The 23,798-nt window shown below is 46.5% G+C and overlaps 1 protein-coding gene across 3 annotated transcripts in view; it reads right to left on the bottom strand.

Annotated features, from left to right (window-relative positions):
• RPAP1 (RNA polymerase II associated protein 1) overlaps positions 1 to 23,798 on the bottom strand; it is a 2,926,740-nt gene that overhangs the window by 1,743,270 nt on the left and 1,159,672 nt on the right. For all 3 annotated transcript variants that reach the window (XM_044073828.1, XM_044073829.1, XM_044073830.1), the window contains one exon: positions 644 to 745. In XM_044073828.1, the coding sequence (XP_043929763.1) occupies positions 644 to 745 (102 nt within the window). The remainder of the gene's footprint in view (positions 1 to 643; positions 746 to 23,798) is intronic.

Below are 23,798 nucleotides of genomic sequence, written 5' to 3'. Positions count from 1 at the left end.
GCAAGAAACAGGGTTCGATTCTCACCTCTAATTATAGTCTTATTACTGAAAAGACTTGTCATACTCTGCCTAGTACTTACCCATTAACCTAAGAAAAGGTCTATACACAGAAGGCAATTCTTTTTACAATATAATGAAACTTGTGCTACTGTTGAGTTTAGATGCACCTTATAGGCACTTACATGACAAGTTCACTAGGCTAAATGTTGTAAAAAGCAATTCAATTCATCTTAGCTGCAAGCACCTTAGGAACAACAGTAATAAGTGTCTCACAAATAGAGAAAGGTAGATGCCTATAAAGTCTTGCAGGTTTTAGTTGAAAGCCAAACTGCAAATAACATAATGGAAGCAGGTGCACCCCACAAACATTTGCCATCATTACATGTATCATTTTCCAGCTTAGCAGTTCAGTGCAGAGTAAAGCAAAACCACAAAACACTAACAGAGTTGTATTTGATAGTATTAAAATATTTGATCATATAAAGTAGCACCAATCTCAAATCACAGGTTAAGTCAAAGGCTACCAAGTACAGGTAACTTCACACAACAACTTATGAGGCAAACTGAAATGACCATAGTCTGGGTTAGCATTATTTAGTATCACTCCCAGAAATATCTAATTTTAATTTAACCAGATTCTTACCTTCTGAACAACATTTCCTAATGTCTGCAAGGAAAGGGCACGCTGCTGAATGAACTGGCTGCGGGACAGGTGGAACAGCTCTTGAAGGGAATAACCAGCTTCCTGCAACAAAGCAATAAATGCATAATAATGCTGTAATCTTATAACCAGAAGAATCTATCAAGATCATCATTTGGTTCATTCAAATGAACAGTAAATGATAGTGCTGGCAGATAATGAGTGCTAAATCAAACCTCTGTAAATGGAAGCATCCCTCTCCCTGCATCCGTCTGGTAGAAGTACCTCTAAATGCAGAAATGAACTGCAGGGAGACTCTTGAGATGACCTGTCCCACCACTCTCTTTCTGGAATACCTAACATCTGTCCTGAATTGGTGCCTTTCAGATGCCAAATATGGTTGTTGATCTTCTGGTTCTTTCTTTCTTTACCAACACCCTTTCAGGATGCCTTGTAATAACAATGTATCCATATCATGTACGTGACTAATCTCTCCTCAAACTCTACTTCTTATTCTCATTCAACATTTCTGAAATTATGCAATGTCCCTTCTCCAGTAAGACAGCTAGAAACGTATCCAATACTTCAGTTGTGACTTTACCAGTGACTGCCGTGTAATTCTGGAAATCCGCACCCCCTAGCTACACACCTCAGCATCCTGCTGTCTTTCACCAATGCCATTTCGCAATGCACTACCTAGCAGGCATTTTTTCAAAGCATAAACAAAAAACAGGATTATGATCATACCTTTGATTGTAAACAACTTGTTACATATTCAAGAAATGTATGTCAAGATATTCGCCTCAAGAGCAAAGCAAAGCATGTGAGTGCAGTCTTGACATCTATTTTTAAAAAGTATCACTAGCTGGTTATAAGAAAAACATGGACCTTAATTCTTTGTAACATATTGGAGCTTTAGCTTCCCTGATGCGCTTACCAGTCACACTTACAAAAACAAAATAGTAAAGTGTATTACAGCTGTGAAAGCTGAAAGACACTTACTGCTGCCACACAAACACACACAGTAGCCAGAAGTAGAGTGCACCTATGATCAAATTAGTAACAGTTTTAAAAGCTGTTTGACACCACTCCGCTACAAAGGTTATCTCTTTAGTGCGTGTGTGTGTGTGTGTGTGTGTGTGTGTGTGTGTGTGTGTGTGTGTGTGTGTGTGTGTGTGTGTGTGAATTTCAAGTGTATCCATGTGTGCTGCAGTGTGAAACTAGAGCTTTTTAGAAAAGCTCATAAACTACTCTTTTGTCAGTTTTGCTGTATAATCACAACACTTCACATGCACTACTAGTATGTTGTTAACACACAGCCACATACAGTGGATATAAAAAGTGTACACACTCCTGCTAAAATGTCAGGTTTTTGTGATATAAAAAAAAATGGACCACAATAAATCATTTCAAAACTTTTCCCACCTTTAATGTGACCTATAACCTGCACAATTCAGTTGAAAAACAAACAAATCTGTTAGGGGAAAAATATAAAAAAATAAATAACGTACAATAACCTGGTTGCATACTTGTGCACACCCTTAAACTAATACTTTGCTGAAGCACCTTTTGATTTAATTACAGCATTCAGACTTCTTGCGTAGGAGTCTATCAGCATGGCACATCTTGACTTGGCAATATTTGCCAACTCTTCCCTGCAAAAGTGCTTCAAATCTGTTAGATTGTGAGGGCATCTCTTGTGCACAGACCTCTTCAGGTCACCCCACAGATTTTCTATTGAATTTAGGTCTGGGCTCTGGCTGGACCATTCCAAAAACTTTAATTGGTATTTGGAACTGTTCATAATTCCTTCTACCTTGACTAACGCCTCAGTTCCAGTTGAAGAAAAGCAACCCCAAAACATGATACTGCCACCACCATACCTCACTGTGGGGATGGTGTTCTTTTGGTGATGTGAAGTGTTGTTTTTGCGCCACACGTACCTTTTGGAATTGTGGCCAAAAAGTTCAATCTTGGTCTCATCAGACCATATCACATTTTCCCACATGCTTTTGGAAGACGTTATGTATTGTTTTGCAAATCTTAGCCAGGCCTGGATGTTTTTCAGTGTAAGTAAAGGCTTTCTTCATGCAACCCTACACCACAGGCTAGACATATAGAGAATACAGGAGACTGCTGTCACATGTAGTACACAACCAGTACTTGCCAGAAATTCCTACAGCTCCTTCAGTGTTGCTGTAGGTCTCTTGTCAGTCTCCCTGACCAGTTTTCATCTTGCCTTCTCATCAATATTGGAGGGACATCCAGTTATTTGCAAGTCACTGTTGTCCCATATTTTCTCCACTTTTTGATGACTGTCTTCACTGTGTTCCATGGCATATTCAATGCTGTGGAAACTTTTTTTGTACCTTTCTCCTGACTGATGCCTTTCAAATATGAGATCCCTTTGACGCTTTGTAAGCTCTCTGCAAACCATGGCTTTTGCTGTACCAGGCAACTGAGTAAATGTCAAGAAAGGAGGGTTGGGAGGGTGGCCTAATGGTTAAGGTGTTTGCCTTATAAACACAAGGTGCAGGGTTTGAGTCTCACAATGGATAATTGTCTAGGCTTGAAATGGCTCACAAGGGCAGTTAGCTTAGTACTAACCTATGAAAATCCTACTAGGACAGCTGAACTTTATTTGGGGTTAATCAGTCTCTCTAATTGATGGCAGGTGTGTACCCAAGAAGACTGAATACTGTAATTAAAGCAAAAGGTGCTTCAACAAAGTATTAGTTTAAGGGTGTGCACACTTATGCAACCAGCTTATTATACGTTTCTTATTTTTCCCCCAACAGATTTTGTCTGTTTTTCAATTGAATTGTACAGGTTATAGGTCACATTAAAGGTGGGAAAAGTTTTGAAATGATTTATTTTGGTCTCATTTTTTTATATCACAAAATCCTGGCATTTTAACAGGGGTGTGTACACTTTTTATATCCACTGTATAATGCACAATGCTAATATGACACAATAACCACTTATATTTGCTTTTTAACTTGTAAACTTATTTGCACAGTATACACTGTACTCCTCTACCTTAATCTGAAAATTAAAAGAAACTATTTTTCTTTAACAGATTCTTACATTTTTTCGAAAACTTTGCAAAATGTTTTGGAACCCTAAGGCCATGCTGTGATCAGTTAGAAAATGAGGAAGTAACCAACTGCTGTGTTATTTTACCTCTACTAGTCCAATTTTTGATAACATGACATTTTACTGCAAATAAAAGAATCTAAAACATAATCAGAGTCCCTTTTTGAAATTTCAGTAACAAACATTTAAACAGATGTTAACGTTATTATATATATCAGTAATTCATATGGAAATCCTTACAGACTACACTGAATCATGTTCTCAAAAAATATATATGATGCTAGCTTTTCTCAGGTGTCTGTTGCTCAGAGACATAAAAAGATCTGTCAGTGGTACACCCCATCAGTTCACGAGGTCTATGAAGGTTACCCTGTTTCGTATCAATTCCTGTGGATCCTCTGAGGTCCTGCATGAGGTGGTCTACCCTAAAACTCTCCTGGGTGGGTACATACAAGCTGCCTTCAAGAGAATATTGGATTGCTGTACCTGTTTTTAGGCAGGCTTGCTTACATGTTCATAGGTATCCACTAGAAATGCAGGAGACCATTGAGGAGCCTAGCCAAATTTCCCAATAGCCCCTAAGCACTATCTAGTTAAGTGACTTGCTCAAGGTCACACAATAGGCAAATGAAGGTGGAACGATTCAAGCCCTGTACCTCTGGGCACTGGAATGAACTCATTTACAAGTCAGAGTTTTATTTAATTTATTTATCCTATGCTGACCTGATTACTCCCACTAGGGGACATTTGGCCAAGACATCGGCAAACTTCCTCTACTGTTTTCAATAGATGCTAGATCCACCCTCAGCTACCATATCTCATAACTGTGCTGTTGTCTGTGGTGACAACCAGGGTCCCAGATTCCCAGAATGTTTTGGAGGCTCTGACAGCATGAATGAAAATTATTGTTGCCTGGCTGTTTACGTGCCACTTCCTCTACTAGAGGCTCCAGGTACCCTGCATTTTGTGATCCAATGTATGGGCATCCCATGATACATCTGAGACAACCATAGTTAAGGAACAGTTTGGGGAAGACTATGTGAAGGGAATGCCCTCATTCTTTTTGCAGTTGCTGCACACACCACTCCAGTTCCATTATCATACACAGTAACACTGGGATTGAACACTCTAGAAATACTCCTTAGGATCACTGTAGTTTTCTCATGTGAAAGGTGGCCAGGGATCTCATTAGCTAAATGCTGAAATACTACCTGGTTGTGAGCATTGTTTTGTTCTTTTACATCCTGAAATAGAGTGGAGAGAGACTCAACATTTCCCTTTGGTAGGTAGGCCTTGAACTCAACTGTGTCTAACAGGGCTCCCTGGAAGACCTCAGTACTGGCTGGCTGCAAAATGGACTTCTGTTAGTTATGGAAGAAGCCCAGTTTGCTGCGGCAGTTCAGGGTGAACGTCAGTGCCCTTTGCATCTCATTGCGATTTGATGCCTGAATAATTTATTTATTTATTTACATTTGATAACCAGGTAGTGTCCGACTGGGCCAGAAGCCCGGTTTCAGTGGAGACCTAGGAAGAAAAGCTCCAAGGAAGATTACATAATTATACATTTGTACATATGACAATTACAATAGGAGTTCAAACACAAGTTCTTTGACATTGCATCTAATAGCATACAACAATGGTAGTATGCTAAGCTTATGCTATTCACACAGACAAAAAAAAAAAAAAAATATATATATATATATATATATATATATATATATATATATATATATTTGAAGATAAAAATATCACAAACTGATGCTAAGAAGGCTCAATAAGACAATCATCCAGGAATGGTCAGAAATGGATTTTACATTACGCTATTACTAGGCCATTACATTATATAAAAACTCTGAGCACAATAGCACAACCAAAGAGCAGGGAGGAATAGTGGTCTCCACTTAACATAACTCAGACAATGCTTATGTCCTTTGAAAATAGGAGTGTAACAGTAGACATATTTGAGGACTAGTGTCACCACAAAAGTTTGAGGAGCAAGGCGTGGCAAAAGAACTGCAACAGTTAACATCATGTATTTTGGAATGTCTACGAACTGTTAGCCTTGACAAGTCCACAACAGGGCTGAAGGATCCATCACTTCTTGGTACCAAGAGATGATGCAAAATCCTTTTGCCTTCTGCCCTTAAGCTCTCTGTGCCAATACTTCTGCTAAGAGAGAAGCAACTAGTAACTCATAGTCCTTTGGTATTGGTGGAAGGTCAATGATTTTTAGTCTGGCCAGCAAATGGAGTTTGTAACCAGTGCAGACAATCTGTTAAGACCTACTGGTCTCTGGTTACATCCACTCTACAGCAGTAATGGGATGCCAGCCATACTACTGCTGCTGCTGCTGTGGGATAAGGTGTGGGTGAGAAGTACGCTGGGGCTAAGCATTTGTAGTGGGAGAACCATCCTCTGTTTTTTGTGGTCATTTTCTCTTTTGAGTGTCTTTATTTTTTTCGTACTGCTTGTCTTTCTACCCTGCCTCTGTTAGAAAGCCACTAGCTTAGAAGGGGTTGTGTTTGTTGTATGAGGGGGCAATTTGAAATTAGAAGTTATGTACTCACCATAACGTTCCATCTGAGTATGTGTATTCATTTGTCTGCAACCTGTGGGTTATGGATCCGATATCGGATCCGAACCGGCATGGTTTTCCAGCTATGGATCCAAGCTCTCAGCTCCTCCCCTCACCCATAATGCCCTGCTCTACCCTCATGACCTCAGATCGAGTTTGCCAAAGCAACAACACCCTAAAAGGGTAACATAGAATATGCAGGAAACTGAAAGGCCAGGGGGATAGGAGGGCGGGATGGTTGCAGACAAATGAATACACCTACTCAGATGGAACGTTATGGTGAGTACATAACTTCTAAATCTGAAGTAGGATATTCATTTGTCTGCAACCTGTGGGACAGAGTCCCCAGCTACCTGAATCTTGGGCGGCCATCATGGAAGGAAATTCCGGAGCACCGCGGAGCCAAAGGATGCTCTACCCCTAGATGCAAGATCCAACTTATAGTGGGAAATAAACGTATGAGATGAAGCCCATGTGGCTGCTGCACAAATATCATCTAGAGGAATCCTAGCCTTGAAGGCTGCCGAGGTAGATACTGACCGGGTTGAATGGGCATGAACACCCTCCGGTGCGGGCCTTCCTGAAGCTTGATAAGCCAATAAGATGCACTGTGAAATCCAGCGGGACAGAGAAACTTTAGAGATTGGCTTGCCCAAATTGAATTTTGCAAAGGAAATAAACAGCTGGTCGGATTGCCTATGACCAGCCGTCCTGTTCAGATAAAATCTAAGTTGCCTGTGAACATCTAGTGAATGTAGCTTATATTCACCTTTGTTTTCATATTTAGGGAAGAAAACAGGGAGGTTAATGGACTGATTGATGTTTGCTTCAGAAGCGATTTTAGGAAGAAAGGACGGGTTGGTCCTGAGGTAGACACGGTCCGGATGAAATACCAAGTAAGGAGGTTTAGCTGATAATGCTTGAAGTTCAGAAACTCTCTTGGCGATGTAATGGCTACCAAAAGGCTGTCTTGTAGGACAAGAATTTGAGATCCACCGTAGCCGCTGGCTCGAAGGAGGCGGTCAAGGCCTGTAGGACCAGAGAGAGGTCCCAAGGAGGAACTGCTTGTTTTATAGGGGCCTGAGAAGAAAAGTACCTTTAAGAAAAATTTTACACAATTTGGCTGACATAAGAGGATTAGAGTCATGGCCAATGTGATAGTGAGAAATTGCCGCCAGTTGTACTTTGACTGTGGAACTGCTGGCACCATCGTTAAAGAGAGTGGTTAGAAAGTCAAGCACTAAAGGAAGAGGAACCGTGAAGGGATTCAGGCCTTGCCGCTCCGCCCACAAAGAGAAAGCGTTTCCACTTGCTTCGTAAACCTTTCTAGTGGATGGTTTATGAGCTGCCACCAAAATTGCCTTAACCGGTGATGAAATACCGGGAGTCCTAATCAAGAGTGGAACTGGAGCAGCCAAGCGGTCAGCTTCAGGTTGTCCAGATTCGGAGGAGGAATGCAGGATGGATGGGATATCAGATCCGGGATGGGATCTAGAATCCAAGGAGGATTCACCGAGTGAGACCTTAGGAAGGGGAACCAGATCTGTCGAGGCCAGAACGGAGCAATGAGAATCATTCTGCAACCCACCCGAGAGGCTTTCTGAAGAACTTGGAGCATCAGAGGCAAGGGTGGATAGGCATACAGAAGACCGGGTGGCCAAGCATGCACCGGAGCGTCTCTTGGGGTACCTCCGGGAGGAGGTATTAGAGCGAAAAAAATGTCGCACTTGGTGTTTGAGGGAGAAGCAAAAAGATCGCATGAAGGGGTTCCCCACCGTGCGAATATGCGTTCCGCTACTTGACAATTGAGAGACCACTCGTAAGGGGTCAGAATGGTGCGACTGAGCTTGTCCGCTAGGATGTTGGACCGACCCGGAATGTGCGTTGCTATTAGAAAGCGATTGGTGGAGATTGCCCATTCCCAAACTCTCATGGCTTCTCGACAAAGAGGGTAAGACCTTGTTCCCCCTTGCTTGTTGATGTACCAGACAACAGACATGTTGTCCGATTGAATTGCAATTGTTCCCAAGGGAAGAAAGTCCTGAAGTGCTAGCAACGCTAAGAGCACTGCTCTCATCTCTAGAACATTGATGTGCAGTAAGGTCTCTGAATCGTTCCACGTGCCTTGGACGGTCCGGCCCGCAAAGTGCCCCCCCCACCCGAGGCGGGAGGCGTCCATGGTCACCGTGGTGAGAGGGGGAGAAGCACAAAATGGGCGGCCTTTGTGGAGATCCGGGGAGTGGAGCCACCACAAGAGGGACCGCTTGCAAGCCTTGCTGATCGCTATGGGATGATGCATGGGGAGAGCAAGGTATGACCACTGTACTAAGAGCGTCCACTGTAGAATGCGCATATTGAGCCTGGCAAGAGGAAGAAGTGCTATAGCCGATGCCATGGACCCTAGAGCCCTCAGGACCAACTCGCCGAACAGAACTTGAATGGAGAATGGCCCGCACCTGGAGCTGCAGATTTAGAACTCTGTCCGCAGTGAGGAAGGCTCGTAAACTCCTTGTGTCTAGCCTGGCCCCTATAAAATCTAAGAGCTGTGTGGGCCAGGTTGGATTTCTTTGTATTTATTGTGATGCCCAGAAAGGGAGCAAGATGGAGAAAGGAGTCTCAAGGCCAATAGAAGTAGATGCCTTGTTGGGCGGTGAAGCCAGTCGTCCAGGTAGGGAAAGACCTGCACCCCTGAAGCCTCAGGTGGGCCGCTACCACTGCTAATACTTTGGTGAACACCCTGGGGGCTGTGGTGAGACCAAAGGGAAGGACCCGAACTGGTAGTGACTGGCTCCCAGCCGAGCGGAGAAACCTCCTGGGCGCCTGTCCATCAGGATGTGGTAGTACGGCGTCCTTGAGGTCTATCGAGCACATCCAGTGATTTTCTCCCAGAAGGGGAGAATAGATTGCAGAGTGACCATTGAATTTTTCTTTGGGGACTGCCAGATTCAAGAGAGAGAGGTCTAGGATTGGTCTTAGTTCCCCGTCTTTTGGCACTAAAAAGAATCTGGAGTAGAACCCTGATCCGATCTGGTCTGGGGGAACGGGCTGGATGGCTCTTTTCTTTAGCAGATGGCCAATTTCTGCCAAAGCAGCCTCCCGTTGACCGGGTGGGACGTCTGGGAGGGACTTCAACTTTGGAAGGTAAAGGAAAGGAATGCGATATCCTCTGGATATGATTTGGAGAACCCAGCGGTCCGATGTTATGGACTCCCATGCCGCTAGGTGCCCAGCGTCCCCGACTGCCTCCAGAGTAGAGCAGTCGGGCAACCCTCAGGGTTGCTGCGGGCCGTTCAGAGAAAGGTTCCCTGGACCCGAAGTTTCTGGGAGCCCCTCTGCCTCTAGGGCGGCGTCCTCCCTGTCCTCCTCTGCCACGGAAGGACTGGTTGTCCGGAGCAGGCTGGGACTGCTGCGACTTCGAACCACATCTTCTTCTGACCCTTTTGGTTCCTAGAATAGGGCCTCTGGGGTGCAGAGAAGCGGATTCCGGCGGCAGACAGCGTCTTCCCGTCCTTTTCGCTCTGGGTCAACGTCATGACGGTCTTGCCAAACAGAGCAGAACCATCAAAGGCGTTAGCACGGCGCTTTGAAGGGCTCAGAAAAATCGCAGGACGGAGCCAGGCCTGACGTCTAGTGACCAGTCCTGTCCCCGCAGCTCTAGCGGCGCCTTCCGTTGCATGGGAGAGTAGCCGCATAGAAGTATTAGTAACTGACCTAAGAGTGGCCATGGGTGGAGTGCAGAACTCTGTCCTCCTCCGAAATGGACTCGGGGGATGCAGCGTATTCTTTAATAAGATCTCGCTGCATCCTAATGACATGTGCCAAATAGTTCAGCGCCCTTACCGAGAAGGTCGCCGAACTAAACATCCGCTTCCCCAAGCGGTCCATCATCCGAGACTCCTTGCTCGGTGGGTGGACTGAGGGACTCTCCTGAGCCAGTTCCCTCTTTGTGGCCGCCGTCAACATGGCATCTACCGGAGGCCCCTTACTCCAATGGGCCCGGTCGGATGGCGGACTAAGGATCCTATCCGGTCTCTTGGAAATTGGCTCTACGGTGTCCGGTTCCTTCCACGCCCTGGTGGTAATAAGGTCCACCAGGGGGTCGGCAGGGGGGGACACCCAAGAGGTAGACGGGCCCGCTTCAAATGCCTCCAAGAACACGGACTCGTCCGAGGAAGACTTGGGGGCAGACCACCCCCCCCTTATACGGAGCATTTCCATGATGTCTCCAAAGGAGACATCCTCGGGGGGTGACCGTGGGGAGCCTTCCCCTTCCTCCAAGTCCGTGTCTTCTGTGAGAGACTCGGGGGAGTCAATGTGCCTCCTTTTGCACGTATGCTTGCGAGGACATCCTCTGGGGGCTGTCAGAGGAGTCCTCGCAAGCAGCAACTTGTTCCATTGGAGCAACTTGGGGCACAAGCGGGCTGTCCCAGGGGCCGGATGGTGGAAGCCTGGCCCAGTGCAGAGGGAGCGGGACGGGCGGAACAAGTGCCGGGGTCCGGAGACCCTCAACAGAGCCCTCTCCACTACATCAAAAGCCGAAGGGCCGACCTCGACCAAAGGATCCGACAATCGGCTCCCCTCGGATCCGAAGAGTGGACGGGCGGCGCCCGGCCGGATCCGAAGGACAGTACGCTCCGACACAGGCGGCGCCGAAGGAGCACTGATCCCCGGATCCGAGGCTCGGATCCAGGCTCCGAGGTCGGATCCGGCACTCGAGGGCAGGGTCGGATCCAGTACCAAGTACTATCGGCGCCGACCCACCCCGGCTCGGCTGCTCGGCTCCAGCTGCTCCGAACCCGGATAGCGGGTCGGAGAAGGAGCAATAGGCTTAAAAGGGTGTTGAGCTCCCCCCCAGAGGGGGGGGAGGCAAGAGCACTCCCATCTGCATCTGGGCCTGGATGAACCTTCTCATCATCCGGTCCAGATCAGCATCAGAAAGGCTATATGTAGATCTCGGCGAGGCTACCGAGGTAGGCCTGGAGTGCCTCCTCGATAGCCTCGACGGAGATCGGGTCTCCTCCTCCTCAGGACCCGGTGAAAAGCACACAGGGGACCGGAGCCGAGAAGGAGGAGACCGAGCCGACGGAGCCGGGAGAAGCCGCTTGGCTGGCGGGGCGAAACAGAGGTCTCGGCCCGCCGCTTGTGGTGCTTCTCCCTCCGGTCCTTTTTTCTAGCATCCCTCTCCTCTCCAGAAATGGGAGGTTGAGTCCCAGGAGCAGGAGGGGGTGCCACAGGGGGAACAACCGTAGCCACAGTTGTTCCCGAAGGAGCGGAGGCGGAGCCGAGTCTGGCGGTAAAGACCCGCCAAGACAAGCTTGGACCTCCGCTCCCTCAGTGCCCTGGGGTTGAACCCTGCACAAATGGAGCAACCAGATGTGAGGTGTTCAACCCCGAGACACTTAACACACCGAGTGTGGCCATCAGCCGGTGAGAGCTTATGGCCACACTCGGAGCATTTTGAGAAAATAGATTTGGGCTGATCAGCCATTCAAATCTATAAAGCTACTAAAAGTAACTTAAACAAATATAGACACACAGGCCCAACACACACACTCTACGCAACAGCGAGGGAGGGAAAAAATTACTTAATTTAACTCAAAATAAAACTATCAAAGAGGGAAACCTAAACTTTCACACAGAAATACACAAAAAACTTTAAATTATCTGTTTTAACAGGTAAGAAATAACCACTTAGCTGAGAGCTATGAATACAAATCCAGTCACCAGCGCGGCAAACGAGATCTGAGGTCATGAGGGTAGAGCAGGGCATTATGGGTGAGGGGAGGAGCTGAGAGCTTGGATCCATAGCTGGAAAACCATGCCGGTTCGGATCCGATATCGGATCCATAACCCACAGGTTGCAGACAAATGAATATCCTACTTCAGATCACAAGTTTAAATAACTCCACAGTTTTTCTTTTTCCTGCATTTCTTTCTTTCTTTTTTTCTGACATTATAAACAGAGGTTCAAAGTACAACTCCTTATACAGAAGGGCATTCAGAAATTCTGCCTTCACATCCTCAGAAACAGATTCAGTCCTTATTCAAGAATGTCTACTGATGACCAATCTTGTAGCAGCAACCTTGGATGCTGCATTCATAGCATTATATCACATCTCAAGGTAAATTTCAAAACAACACTCATATCAACACATACATCCACATTTCCTGGAGCCTATACTTCTAAGCCCATGAGGCAAGCCACCATACAATCCAACTTTCTGGTCAATGGAGACTTCACTGTGAGACACACTAATGTCCCTTTCACCAGGCTGAGTCAGGAGAAGTCACTGTTGGTGGCTTATCAGGGGCCAGAATCCACCATATAACACATGCACTCAGGCTACTAAACCGCAAATACCAGTAGGACTCAGTCATAGTCCATGTGGGTGTAAATAACTTGAGACATGCCCCCATAGACTACATGAAGAGATACATCATGGAGATCTCGGAATATGCACCCCAGGTTGGTACACGCCTAGCATTGAACAGCATTTTACCTTCTCCAAGGAAGGAGCCACAATATGAACAGAAGATGATTGACTTGAATAATTGGCTTAGATTCTGGTGTCATTCTAACGGGGTGCAATACCCTTCAGCATGGAGGCAGATGGTAAGCAGACCACACTGCTTTGTCAAAGATGGTCTGCACCTGCCCCCACTAGGCTTTTAAATACCAGCTAAAAAAAGTACAGTTGTGTACACTTACCATAAATGTAGATGTCAGAGTGTATTCACTGTTGCAGTCATCACATTTGGGTTATCTGCCTGCAGGTAGCCCTCAATTGCCCTGAATACCAGAGTCTTCGGATTTCTGCGTCGGATGTTGTCACTTCTTCCATTACATCAGGTCATCAGAGGTATAAAACATGCAGCCGATGCCTTTACATCAGTTTTTCTTGCCCCAGATGTCAGGTGCCCCCACAATAGAAAGCAATTATATGGTATGGTAAACCCCCATCAAAAAGCAAATACACAAGAAAAAATAAGTATACCAACAAGAAGGAAAGGTAGAGCCAAGAGAAGTCAGGGGGCTGGAGAGAGGGTAACCAGGATTGCAACAGTTAACACACTCGAACATCTACATTTACGGTAAGTGTACACAACTGTACTATGTTCTTCATGTTTCACTGTTGCAGTCATCACATTTGGGTTGATTCCCAAAGCTAAGGAAGGGAGGAGGAAGTTAAACAGCATTAGGGCCAGCTATTAAGCCCTGCAAGACTGCAGTGGCAAATCCAGCTCTGGATTTAGAAAAGATAGGCATGTGGTAATGCTTGGTGAAGGTATGTAAAGAGCTCCAGGTAGCAGCTTCCAGGATGTCCCTGGTAGGGACTCCTCTGAGAAATGCCGTACAGGTAGATGCAGACCTGGTGGAATGTGATCTTATCCCCTGTGGGGTAGGTTTTCCATGGTGCTTGTAGAAGACATGAATGCAATGGCCTATCCATTTGGAAATGGTCTGCTTTGAAATGGCCTTCCCCTCTGCCCCTGCAGCAAAGCCAATTAGCAGCTGTTCAGATTTTCTGAGAGGCTTAGTCCTGTCCAAATAGAATCTAAGTTGTCTGTGCACGTCCAGAGAGTGCAATATTCGTTCCCCTTTGTTTTGTGGAATAGAGAAAAAAGTAGGCAAATGAATGGACTGATTTAGGGCCACAGTAGACACCACCTTGGGCATAAAGGAAGGATTAGTCCTGAGGGAAACCCTGTCCACGTGGAAGATAATAAGAAGTTATGTACCTACCATAACGTTCCATGTTAGTTGTCTTCGTCTCGCCTTCTTTTTTGCTGGATGGGTTCGGAGCCGATCCTCGGCTCCGACTTGGCCTTTTACTAAAGCTCGAGAGCTATTTACTGGCTCAAGGCCTTCCCTTATCCCACAATGCTAGGCGTCAGATATCCAGATCTCATTTGGTAGAGCTAACACCATGGAAAAAACACCTGTTCCCACCACAAGGTTTACCTACAGTGCTACAAACAGAGGAGGACGTAACCTAAAAAAAGAGTCAACCATAGCAAGAAGGCCTCAAAAGGGATTCTTCTCGGTCCTAACCATGCTAGGGGGATGGAGGGTGGGACGCAAGAAAGAAGGCGAGATGAAGACAACTAACATGGAACGTTATGATAGGTACATAACTTCTTAATGTTAAGTTGTCTATCTCACCTTCATTCTTGCTGGATGGGACAGCGTCCCTAGCACCTTAGCCCTGGGTGGCTCATTGAAACAGACTCTTGAGCACAGTGGAACTAAAATCTGCTCGACTCCTGGAGGCCATATCCAACTTGTAATGCGAAATGAAGGTATGAGGAGTGGCCCATGTGGCTGCAGCACAAATAGATTCCATTGGAAGTCTAGCCTGAAAAGCTACCGACGTAGACAATGCTCTGATGGAATGAGCTTTTGGTTTTGTAGGGAGTTCTTTATGTCTCAGTTGGTAGATCAAGGTAATAATAAAGGCCAGCCACCTGGACAAGATTACCTTAGAAACTGGCAGGCCCTGCTTGCCCTCAGCATAGGACAGGAAGAGTTGATCTGATTTTCTTGTCTGTTTGGTCCTATCTAAATAAAAACGTAGTTGCCTGTGAACATCCAAATAGTGTAACTTTTGTTCAGCTCTGTTTGAATAATTAGGAAAAAAGACAGGAAGATCAATAGCCTGATTGAGATTTGTCTCTGAGGGTATTTTGGGTAAAAAGGAAGGATTAGTCCTGAGTGAAACTCTATCTTTGTAAAAAATAACATGAGGACGAATACAAAGGGCTTGAAGTTCCGATACTCTTCTGGCTGAGGTGATGGCTACTAAGAAGAGAGTCTTCCAGGAAAGTAACTTTAAGGAACAAGAAGCCGCAGGTTCAAAAGGAGGCAGAATCAAAGAAGTTATTATCAAGTTCAAATCCCACGGAGGGGGGGGATCTATAACCGGGGGTCTAAGTAAAATAATCCCCTTAAGAAAGGCCTTACAAAGTTTGTGGGACATGATACTGGACTCTGATAGGCCAACGTGAAAATTTGTGATAGCAGCCAATTGAACCCTAATGGTGGCAGACAAGGAACCTGCTTGAAAAAGTTCCGCCAAAAAATCTAAAACATTATGGACAGGGGCTGTAAAGGGGTCTATCTTTCTAGCCTCTGCCCAGAAAGAAACACGTTTCCACTTACTAGCATAAGTCTTCCTAGTAGAAGATTTGTGCGAAGAAAGTATGATTTCACACACTGGCTGAGAAATATGTAGAAGCCTGGCTAAGGTTGGAAGTGGAGCAACCAAGCTGTGAGGTTGAGAGAGAGAAGGGATTGGTGCAGCCTGCCCGACTGATGGATCAAGAGGTCTGGCACTGAGTCCAGATTCCAGGGCTGCTCCAGCAGGTGACGATGCAGGAATGGGAACCAAATTTGTCGAGGCCAGTAAGGAGCAATGAGGATCATCCTGGATCCCAAAGCGGTCACTTTCTGAATCAGTTCTGGAATTAAGGGAAAGGGAGGGAATGCATAGAGAAGACCCCGGGGCCAATCGTGAACTACAGCGTCTCTGGGGGAATGGCCTGGGAGGGGGAAGAGAGTGAAGAAATCGCTGCACTTGCTGTTGAGAGGGGTTGCAAAAAGGTCGCAGCAAGGTTGACCCCATCTGCGGAAAATTTTGTCCGCTACTAACTGATTGAGAGACCACTCGTGAGGCATAAGGATTGCTCTGCTTAGCCTGTCCGCTATGACGTTGGACAACCCAGGGATGTGCATTGCTATCAGAAACCATTGAGAGGAGATCGCCCACTGCCAGAGTCCGAGTGCTTCTCGACATAAGGGATAGGACCTGGTTCCGCCCTGCTTGTTGATGTACCACACTACCGACATATTGTCCATCTGAACTGCAATAGTCCCGGTAGGTAGAGAGTTCTGAAGAGCTTGCAACACTAAAAGTACCGCTCTCATCTCCAAGACATTTATGTGCAGATGCTACTCTAGGGGTTGCCAAGTGCCCTGGACAGTCCTGCCCTGAAAATGCCCCCCCCCGACCCGATCAGGGAGGCATCCGTTGTCATCGTGGTAACTGGAGGAGGAAGGACAAACGGTCTGCCCTGAAAAACTTGAGGGGAGACCATCCACCAAGAAAGGTGGTCTTTGCATGATTGGGTGATTATTATGTTGTGAGACATCGGAAGCTGTTGAAAGGACCATTGGGTAAAAAGCATTCATTGAAGAATCCGCATGTGAAAACGAGCCAGGGGAAGTAATGTGATTGCTGCTGCCATGAGACCCAAGGTTTTCAGTACAAATCTGGCCTGAATTCTCTTGCACTGTAGTAACGTTTGAACATGTCGGCGAATGTCTAATACTCTTTCTAATGGAAGTTTTGCCGACAGTTCTTTTGTATTTAATATGGTGCCTACAAAGGTTATAGATTGACAAGGCGACAATGCAGACTTTTCGAAGTTTATAGAGATACCTAGCTCAGAGCAAGTTTGGATGGTATAATCCCTGGCTCGGATTAGCTGATGCCTGGTGGAAGCAGTTAGGAGCCAGTCGCCTAGATATGGAAACACCTGGAATCCTCGCCGTCTCAGGTGAGCCGTAACCACTGCCATGCATTTGGCGAACACCCTGGGGGCTGTGGTGAGACCAAAGGGCAGGGCTCTGAATTGATAGTGACTGGCTCCCAGCCGGAAGCAGAAAAACCTCCTGGAGCGTCTGTTAATTCTGATATGGTAGTACGCATCCTGAAGGTCTATGGAGCACATCCAGTTGTCCAGACCCAAAATGGGTAGAATGGACTGAAGCGTGACCATCCGGAACTTTGTTCTTTGAACAGACTTGTTTAACCTGCTGAGATCCAAAATGAGTCTCCAGTCCCCTGTTTTTTTTGGTACCGAAAAGAACTTGGAGTAAATCCCGGATCATTGCTGGTCTGCTGGGACTGGCTGGATGGCTCTTTTTTCTAGCAGTTTTGAAATTTCTAGTACTGCTTGTTCCCTTAGACCGAGTGGAACATCTCTGTTTGTTTGCACGGGGGTGTGGACAAAGGGGATTTTGTAACCCTCGGCTATGTTAGACTGTACCCATTTGTCTTGTGTGAGGAGTCGCCAGGCTTCTGGGTACAGTGACAATCTTCCCCCGACTGCCTCCAAGGGGTGGACAGTCGGGCAGCCCCTCAGGGGTGCTGAAAGGGTTTGTCAGAGAAAGCTTCCCTGCTACCCTGATTTTGCGGACCCCCTCTGCCCCTCGGGCGGCATCTATTGTTGTTCCCTCCTCTGCCCCTGGAGGGAAACTCGCCACATATGTCACGCACAACTCCCTGGGGTTTGCAAAACCATATTTTTCCACTCTTCTGACCTTTAGGGTATGGTCTAGAGGGAGTAGAAAAACAAACTCCCACGGCAGAGAGGGTCTTGCCTTCCTGCTCACACCTGGTAAGGGTATAATTCACCTGTGGTCCAAACAAAGCTGAACCATCGAAGGGGGTATTGGTGAAGGACGCCTTAAAGGGGTCAGCAAAGTTACATAACCGCATCCAGGCATGTCTTCTCAAAGCCACGCCTGTGCCTGCAGCCCTACTCGCCCCATCGGCTGCATAAGAAATGAGCCGCATGGAGGAGTTGACTATAGAGTTAAGGGTCGCCAGCTGGGAGTTAATCTTTTCCTGAGACCCTGCAGCAGATGGATCTTGAAGGGTGTCACCCAGTTCCTTAAGGAGATCCCTTTGAAGGCGGGTGAAATGGCACAGATAGTTCAGTGACCGCATGGAAAAGGTTGCTGAAGAAAACACCCGCTTCCCGTACCTGTCCATTGTCCTAGATTCTTTATTAGGTGGATGGACAGGTACAGAAGGGTCAGCCAACTCCTTCTTAGTGGCTGCTGCAACCACCATGGCATCAACAGGGACACCCTTTGTAAGAAACTGTTTGTTGGACGGGGCTGTAATGAATTCTGTTGGCCTGCTGGGAGTTGGTTCCACTGTGTCTGGGGCCGTCCACGCCTTCCGAGCCACCACTTCCATGAGCGGGTCGAAAGGCGGAGACACCCAAGAGGTGGAAGGGCGAGAACCAAACGCATCCAGGTACACTGACTCATCCTCGAAAGGGTTAAGGGCAGTCCAGTTCCCTCTCTGCCTAAGGATCTCAAGGATATCTGAGAAGGAGACATCCTCAGAGGGGGACCTTGGGGACCCTTCCGAATCCTCCAAGTTGGTGTCTGAGATGACTGACTCGGGGGAGTCAACATGTTTCCTCTTACATTTTCTCTTCCGAGGGGGCTCCTCTGAATGATCAGGGGAGGCCTCGGAAGAGGAAGATACACCCAATGGGGCTATCTGGTATGCCTGTTCTCCACGCTTGGGGTCAGGAGGGTGGACAGAGACCGACGCAGGCACCATAGGGGGAGAAGCTGAAGGGGTCGATCGCGGAGCCGTGACGTGAACCCCTCCCGGCACTGAGAGGGACGGCTCCGAGGCCGATGGGGCCGAGCTCACCTGTGCCGAGGCCCCGAGAGGGAGAACGGGGTGGGACAAGGGTCCGATGCCACTCGCCCTCTCGGAGCCGACGAGGGAGTCTCGGCGCCCAGATCCCTCCAAGGACGGAACCATTGAAGAGATCGGAGCTGACAAGGGAGCCGAAAGGTGTGGTATTGGCTCCGATGTTCTGACGATTCGAGCCCCAACAAGCTCCGGCTCCGAACATAGTGGTAGAGTTGGAAGAGGAACTGTTGAAGACACAGGGATAGCCACAGTCTGTTGAGAAGGGCTAGTCAACATTTTGGCCAGTGCCTGCGACTTAAGGAGCCTACTGACCACCCTCTCCAAGTCATGATCAGATAGCCTGGAGGACCGAGAGGAATGGGATCTATGGCTCTGCTCCGACTGGAGTAATGGAGACCTGGGAGCCGAATGAACGGACTCTAACGAGGGAGACCTCGAACGCTTTCAGCTCAGAGAAGGCTCCGATAGCAATGTCGGAGCCAACTGAGGTCTCAAAGTGTCGGTTCCAGTCGGAACCGACGAGGAGGCAAAAGCTTCGCTCGGCGTCAGCTCCGAACAGGGAGCCGAAGGTTTGGCGGGCTTTAAGGATTTCCCCGATGAAGGCATGGCCAGGGATCCTTCTGGCTTTAACAAGCCCCTCAAAATGGGCTTATTCCTACGCTCCTGCAGGACTCTCGGACTGAAGGCATGACAGACCGAACAGGAGTCTTGCAGGTGTAGGGGGCCCAAGCAATAAACACAAGAAGTGTGACCGTCTGTCAGAGACATCTTCTGACAGCACGAGTCACACTTCTTGAAACCTGAGACCTTGGTATCTTTAGACATATTACAGAAGAGATACCAAGGAAAGTTAACTAGTGCCTAAAACAATACACACACATATACATATACACATACACACACACACACACACACACACACACACACACACACACACACACACACGCACTAGGTAAAACTAACAGTAACAAAACCACTAAAACCACAACAGTTATCACTAACAAAAAAAATGACTATAAGACTAGAAAAAGGCAGCTAACTAGGCCTAACACTACCCTAAAGGGTGAGGGGTGGGGGTTGAAGAAAACTCTGTAACCAGTGAAAAAAAGAGTTTCTAAGTGGGATCTAAAGGGGTACACAATCTAATTAAACTAATAGGGAAGAATAACTAAAATATTACACAATACTGATAGCAAAAAATACAATAAAGAATTATACGACCTGGAGCCGGTAAAACACGCAACCTCGTAGCTGAAGCGGCAAATGAGATCTGGATATCTGATGCCTAGCATTGTGGGATAAGGGGAGGCCTCTAGCCGGTAAATAGCTCTCGAGCTTTAGTAAAAGGCCGAGTCGGAGCCGAGGATCGGCTCCGAACCCATCCAGCAAGAATGAAGGCGAGATAGACAACTTAACATTGAAGGGTTCCACTGCCATGAGGGCCTGTAATTCAGACACTCTTCTTGCTGAAGTGAAGACTAGAAGGAAGGCTGTTTTCCAATAAAGGAATTTCAACTCTGCTGTTGCAGCTGGCTCAAAGGGGGGAAGAGTGAGCTTTTCCAATACAAAGTTAAGGTCCCAGGCTGGAGTGGGAGCTCTCCTGAGAGGTCTTAAATTTTTGGCCCCTCTAAGGAATTGTTTTAGCAAGGGGTGAGAGAAGAGGGGTGGCTCAGTATTATAATGTGCTGAAATGGCAGAGGCATGAATTTTAATTGACGAGAAGGATAGGCCCTTGTGGAGCATTTCTGTTAAGTACTCTAGAATATGAGGTAAGCTGGCCGTTGTGTCCATCCCCCGAGCCTGGCTCCAGGAATAGTATCGTTTCCACTTTTCAGCATATGATTTTCTAGTACTAGGCCTCCTTGCCTCCAGAATGACATTCAGCACCTGCTTGCTGAGGGATACCAGAGGAGAGCTCAAGGAATTAGCCAGGCTGCAAGGTTCAGGGTTTGAAGCTGAGGGTGCAGAATCTGGCCCGCCTGCTGGGACAGCAGGGAAGGGGTCTGAGGCAGGTGTCATGGTTGTAGCAGTGTCATACTGCGCAAGAGGGGGTACCAGTGCTGGTGTGGCCAGTCTGCTGCAATCAGTATTGTCCTTGGCTTGTCCTGTTTGATCTTTAGTAGAACTTTCGAGAGGAGAGGCAGAGGGGGAAAGGCATAAACCGAGAGGCTTTCCCAGGTAAAGGACAGAGCATTCACTTTCCAAGCTTGACTGTGGGGAGTTCTTGTGCAGAATTTGTTCAAATGGTAGTTCTGAGGGGAGGCAAGCAGGTCTACCTCTAGAGTCCCCCATTTGTTCCTCAAGAGGTTGAATATTTTGGGTTCTAGCTTTCATTCGTGTGGGTCCATGAGATTTCTGCTTAAGTCGTCTGCCAGTGAATTTAGTTTGCCTGGCAGGAATTGTGCTTGTAGGTGTACTTGGTAGCTCAAGGCTGTGTTCCACAGAGCCATGGCTAGTCTGCAGAGAGGGTACGAGTAGGTTCCCCCTGCTTATGTACCACATAACTTTGGTGTTGTCTGTCTTTACCAATAGTTGTCCTGGAGGAATACGGTCTTTGAAGGCTGTCAGTGCATTCTGTACAGCTAACATTTCTTTTTGATTGATATTAAGGTGCATCTGTCTCGGGTTCCATATGCCCTGAATGGACTGCCCTGCCATGTGAGCCCCCCATGCATAGTCTGATGCAACTGTTGTTAGGGTTTGGGCGGCAGGGGGTAGAGTGAAAGGGAGTCTCTTGTTGTGGTAGCACGTCTCTGCCCACCAAAGGAACTCTGTCTTCATACAAGGAATGACAGAAATCATTGTTTCCAGGTCCTAAGAATGTTGACACCATAGGTTTTTTAGATACTATTGGAGTTTCCTCATATGCAGTCTTGCACATGGAATTAGTAGAATGCAAGAGGCCATGAACCCCAGAGCTTGCAGTATTTTCTTCGCAGATAGCTGGGGTTTTGTGGCCAATAGTTTGAAGTAGGTTGTCAAATAAACTTGTTTCTCCAGTGAGGAATGCCATTTGGGAAGTTGTGTTCAAGACTGCTCCCAGGAACACAATCTGCTGGCAGGGTACTAGGTGAGATTTCTTTTCGTTGATGGTGTACCCCAGTGAGGTTAGAAGTTTCTTTATGAATGCCAGGTGCTGTAATAGCAAGTCCTGGCTTTCTGCCCGATTCAGACAATCGTCCAAGTATGGGTAAATTTAAATATTTCTCTGCCTGCAAAATGCAATGGCTGGAGCAAGACACTTTGTGAACACCCTGGACGCAGTAGATAAGCCAAAGAGAAGTGCAAAGAACTGAAAGTGCATGCAGCCTGCCCTGAAAAAAAAACACCACAACAAATTTCCCAAGAGTTTAACACCCACTTCATCTCCACCATTCAAAAACTACTCAAAGATTGCATGACTAGCTCAAACTCACACCTTCCTTTACCAACTGAACACACCCCCTTCCTTGGTGCAGACAGCCAAACTATTAAGAATAAAAAGAAGTTATGTACTCACCATAATGTTCCATCTGAGTTGTTCATCTCGCCTTAAATCTAACAGATGGGTTCGGAGCCAGTCCTTTGCTCCAAGTCGACCAACTACAAAACTCAAGGTCTTCAGACAGCTCGAAGCCGAATCCCTATCCCATGATGCACCTTGTGTTATCTCAGATCTTGTTTGCTGCCTCTAATAATACCATATGCCATTCTATCCCTCTTTTAGGTAAGGAAACCATAGGACAGACAAAGAAACCATGATAAAACATAAATCTTGGTCCTTGAGAAAGCCTGGAGGGGGTCGGAGGGTGGGAAGTAAGAATGAAGGCAAGATGAACAACTCACATGGAACGTTATGGTGAGTACAGAACTTCTTTATGTGACGTTGTTCTATCTCGCCATTCATTCTTACAGATGGGTAGTGTCCCAAGCACCATCTTTCTTGGGTGGCTCACGGGAGTATGTTTCTCAGGATAGTGGAACCAAAGGAAGTCCTGTCCCTGGAGGCCCTATCGACTTTGTAATGAGTGATAAAAGTATGAGGCTTTGACCAAGTGGCTGCTGCACAAATACTATCTACTGGTAGCCTGGCAGTAAAACTTGAAGATGTGGAAACAGCTCTGGTTGAATGAGCCTTTATTTTGTGTTGCAGGGGTATATTGGCAGCAGAGTAAGTGAAGGTGATGCAATCAGATAACCATTTCGACAGAGTGGTTTCTGCCACAGATCTACCTTTTCTGGAGTCTGAAAAGGAAACAAAAAGTTGTTCAGATCTTCTAAATTCTTTTTGTCCAATCTAGGTAAAATTGACGTTGTCTGTGAACATCAAGTTTGTGCAGCATATACTCTAAGTTATTGGTGTGTTTGAGGAAAAAAACGGTAATTCTACGGTTTGGTTAAGGTTAGCATCAGTACAAACTTTAGGTAAGAATGAAGGATTTGTTTGTAGTGAAACTCTATCAGAATGAAAAATCAAATATGGGGGTTTTATAGACAAGGCCTGTAGCTCTGAAACTCTTCGGGCAGATGTAATGGCTACTAAAAAGACAATCTTCCAAGACAAAAATTTCAAATTGCATTAAGAAGCTGGCTCAAACGGTGGAAGAATGATGCGTGAAAGCATAAAATTTAGATTCCAAGGTGTATAAGGGGATTTGACGGGTGGTCTAAGGTGGAGAGTCCCCTTGAAAAAAGCTTTGGATAGCTTGTGTGACATTACATTAAACCCTTCAGTACCACGATGAAAATAAGAGATCGCAGCGAGCTGCACACGGATGGTGGCTGCCACAGCTCCCTTGATAAAAAGCATAGTCAAAAATTCTAGGATGGAGGAAATAGGGGCTAGGTAAGGGTCAATGTTATTTTGAGAAGCCCATATGGAAAATCTCTTCCATTTGCTGAGGTATAATTTCCTAGTAGATGATTTATGAAAAGATATTAAAATATGTTGTGTTTCAGTTGAGAGGTTATGGAACCTGGCTATGTTGGGAATTGGAGCAGCCAAGCTGTCAATTTCAGACTGAAAGGAGGGATGAAGAGCCCC

The sequence above is a fragment of the Protopterus annectens genome, chromosome 6.part0, assembly GCF_019279795.1.
Source record: "Protopterus annectens isolate FY-2018-M chromosome 6.part0, PAN1.0, whole genome shotgun sequence".
NCBI classification, from domain to species: Eukaryota; Metazoa; Chordata; order Ceratodontiformes; family Protopteridae; genus Protopterus; species Protopterus annectens.
The sequence above is the reverse complement of the archived record's forward strand: the minus strand, read 5'-3'. Positions and strand labels throughout refer to the sequence as shown.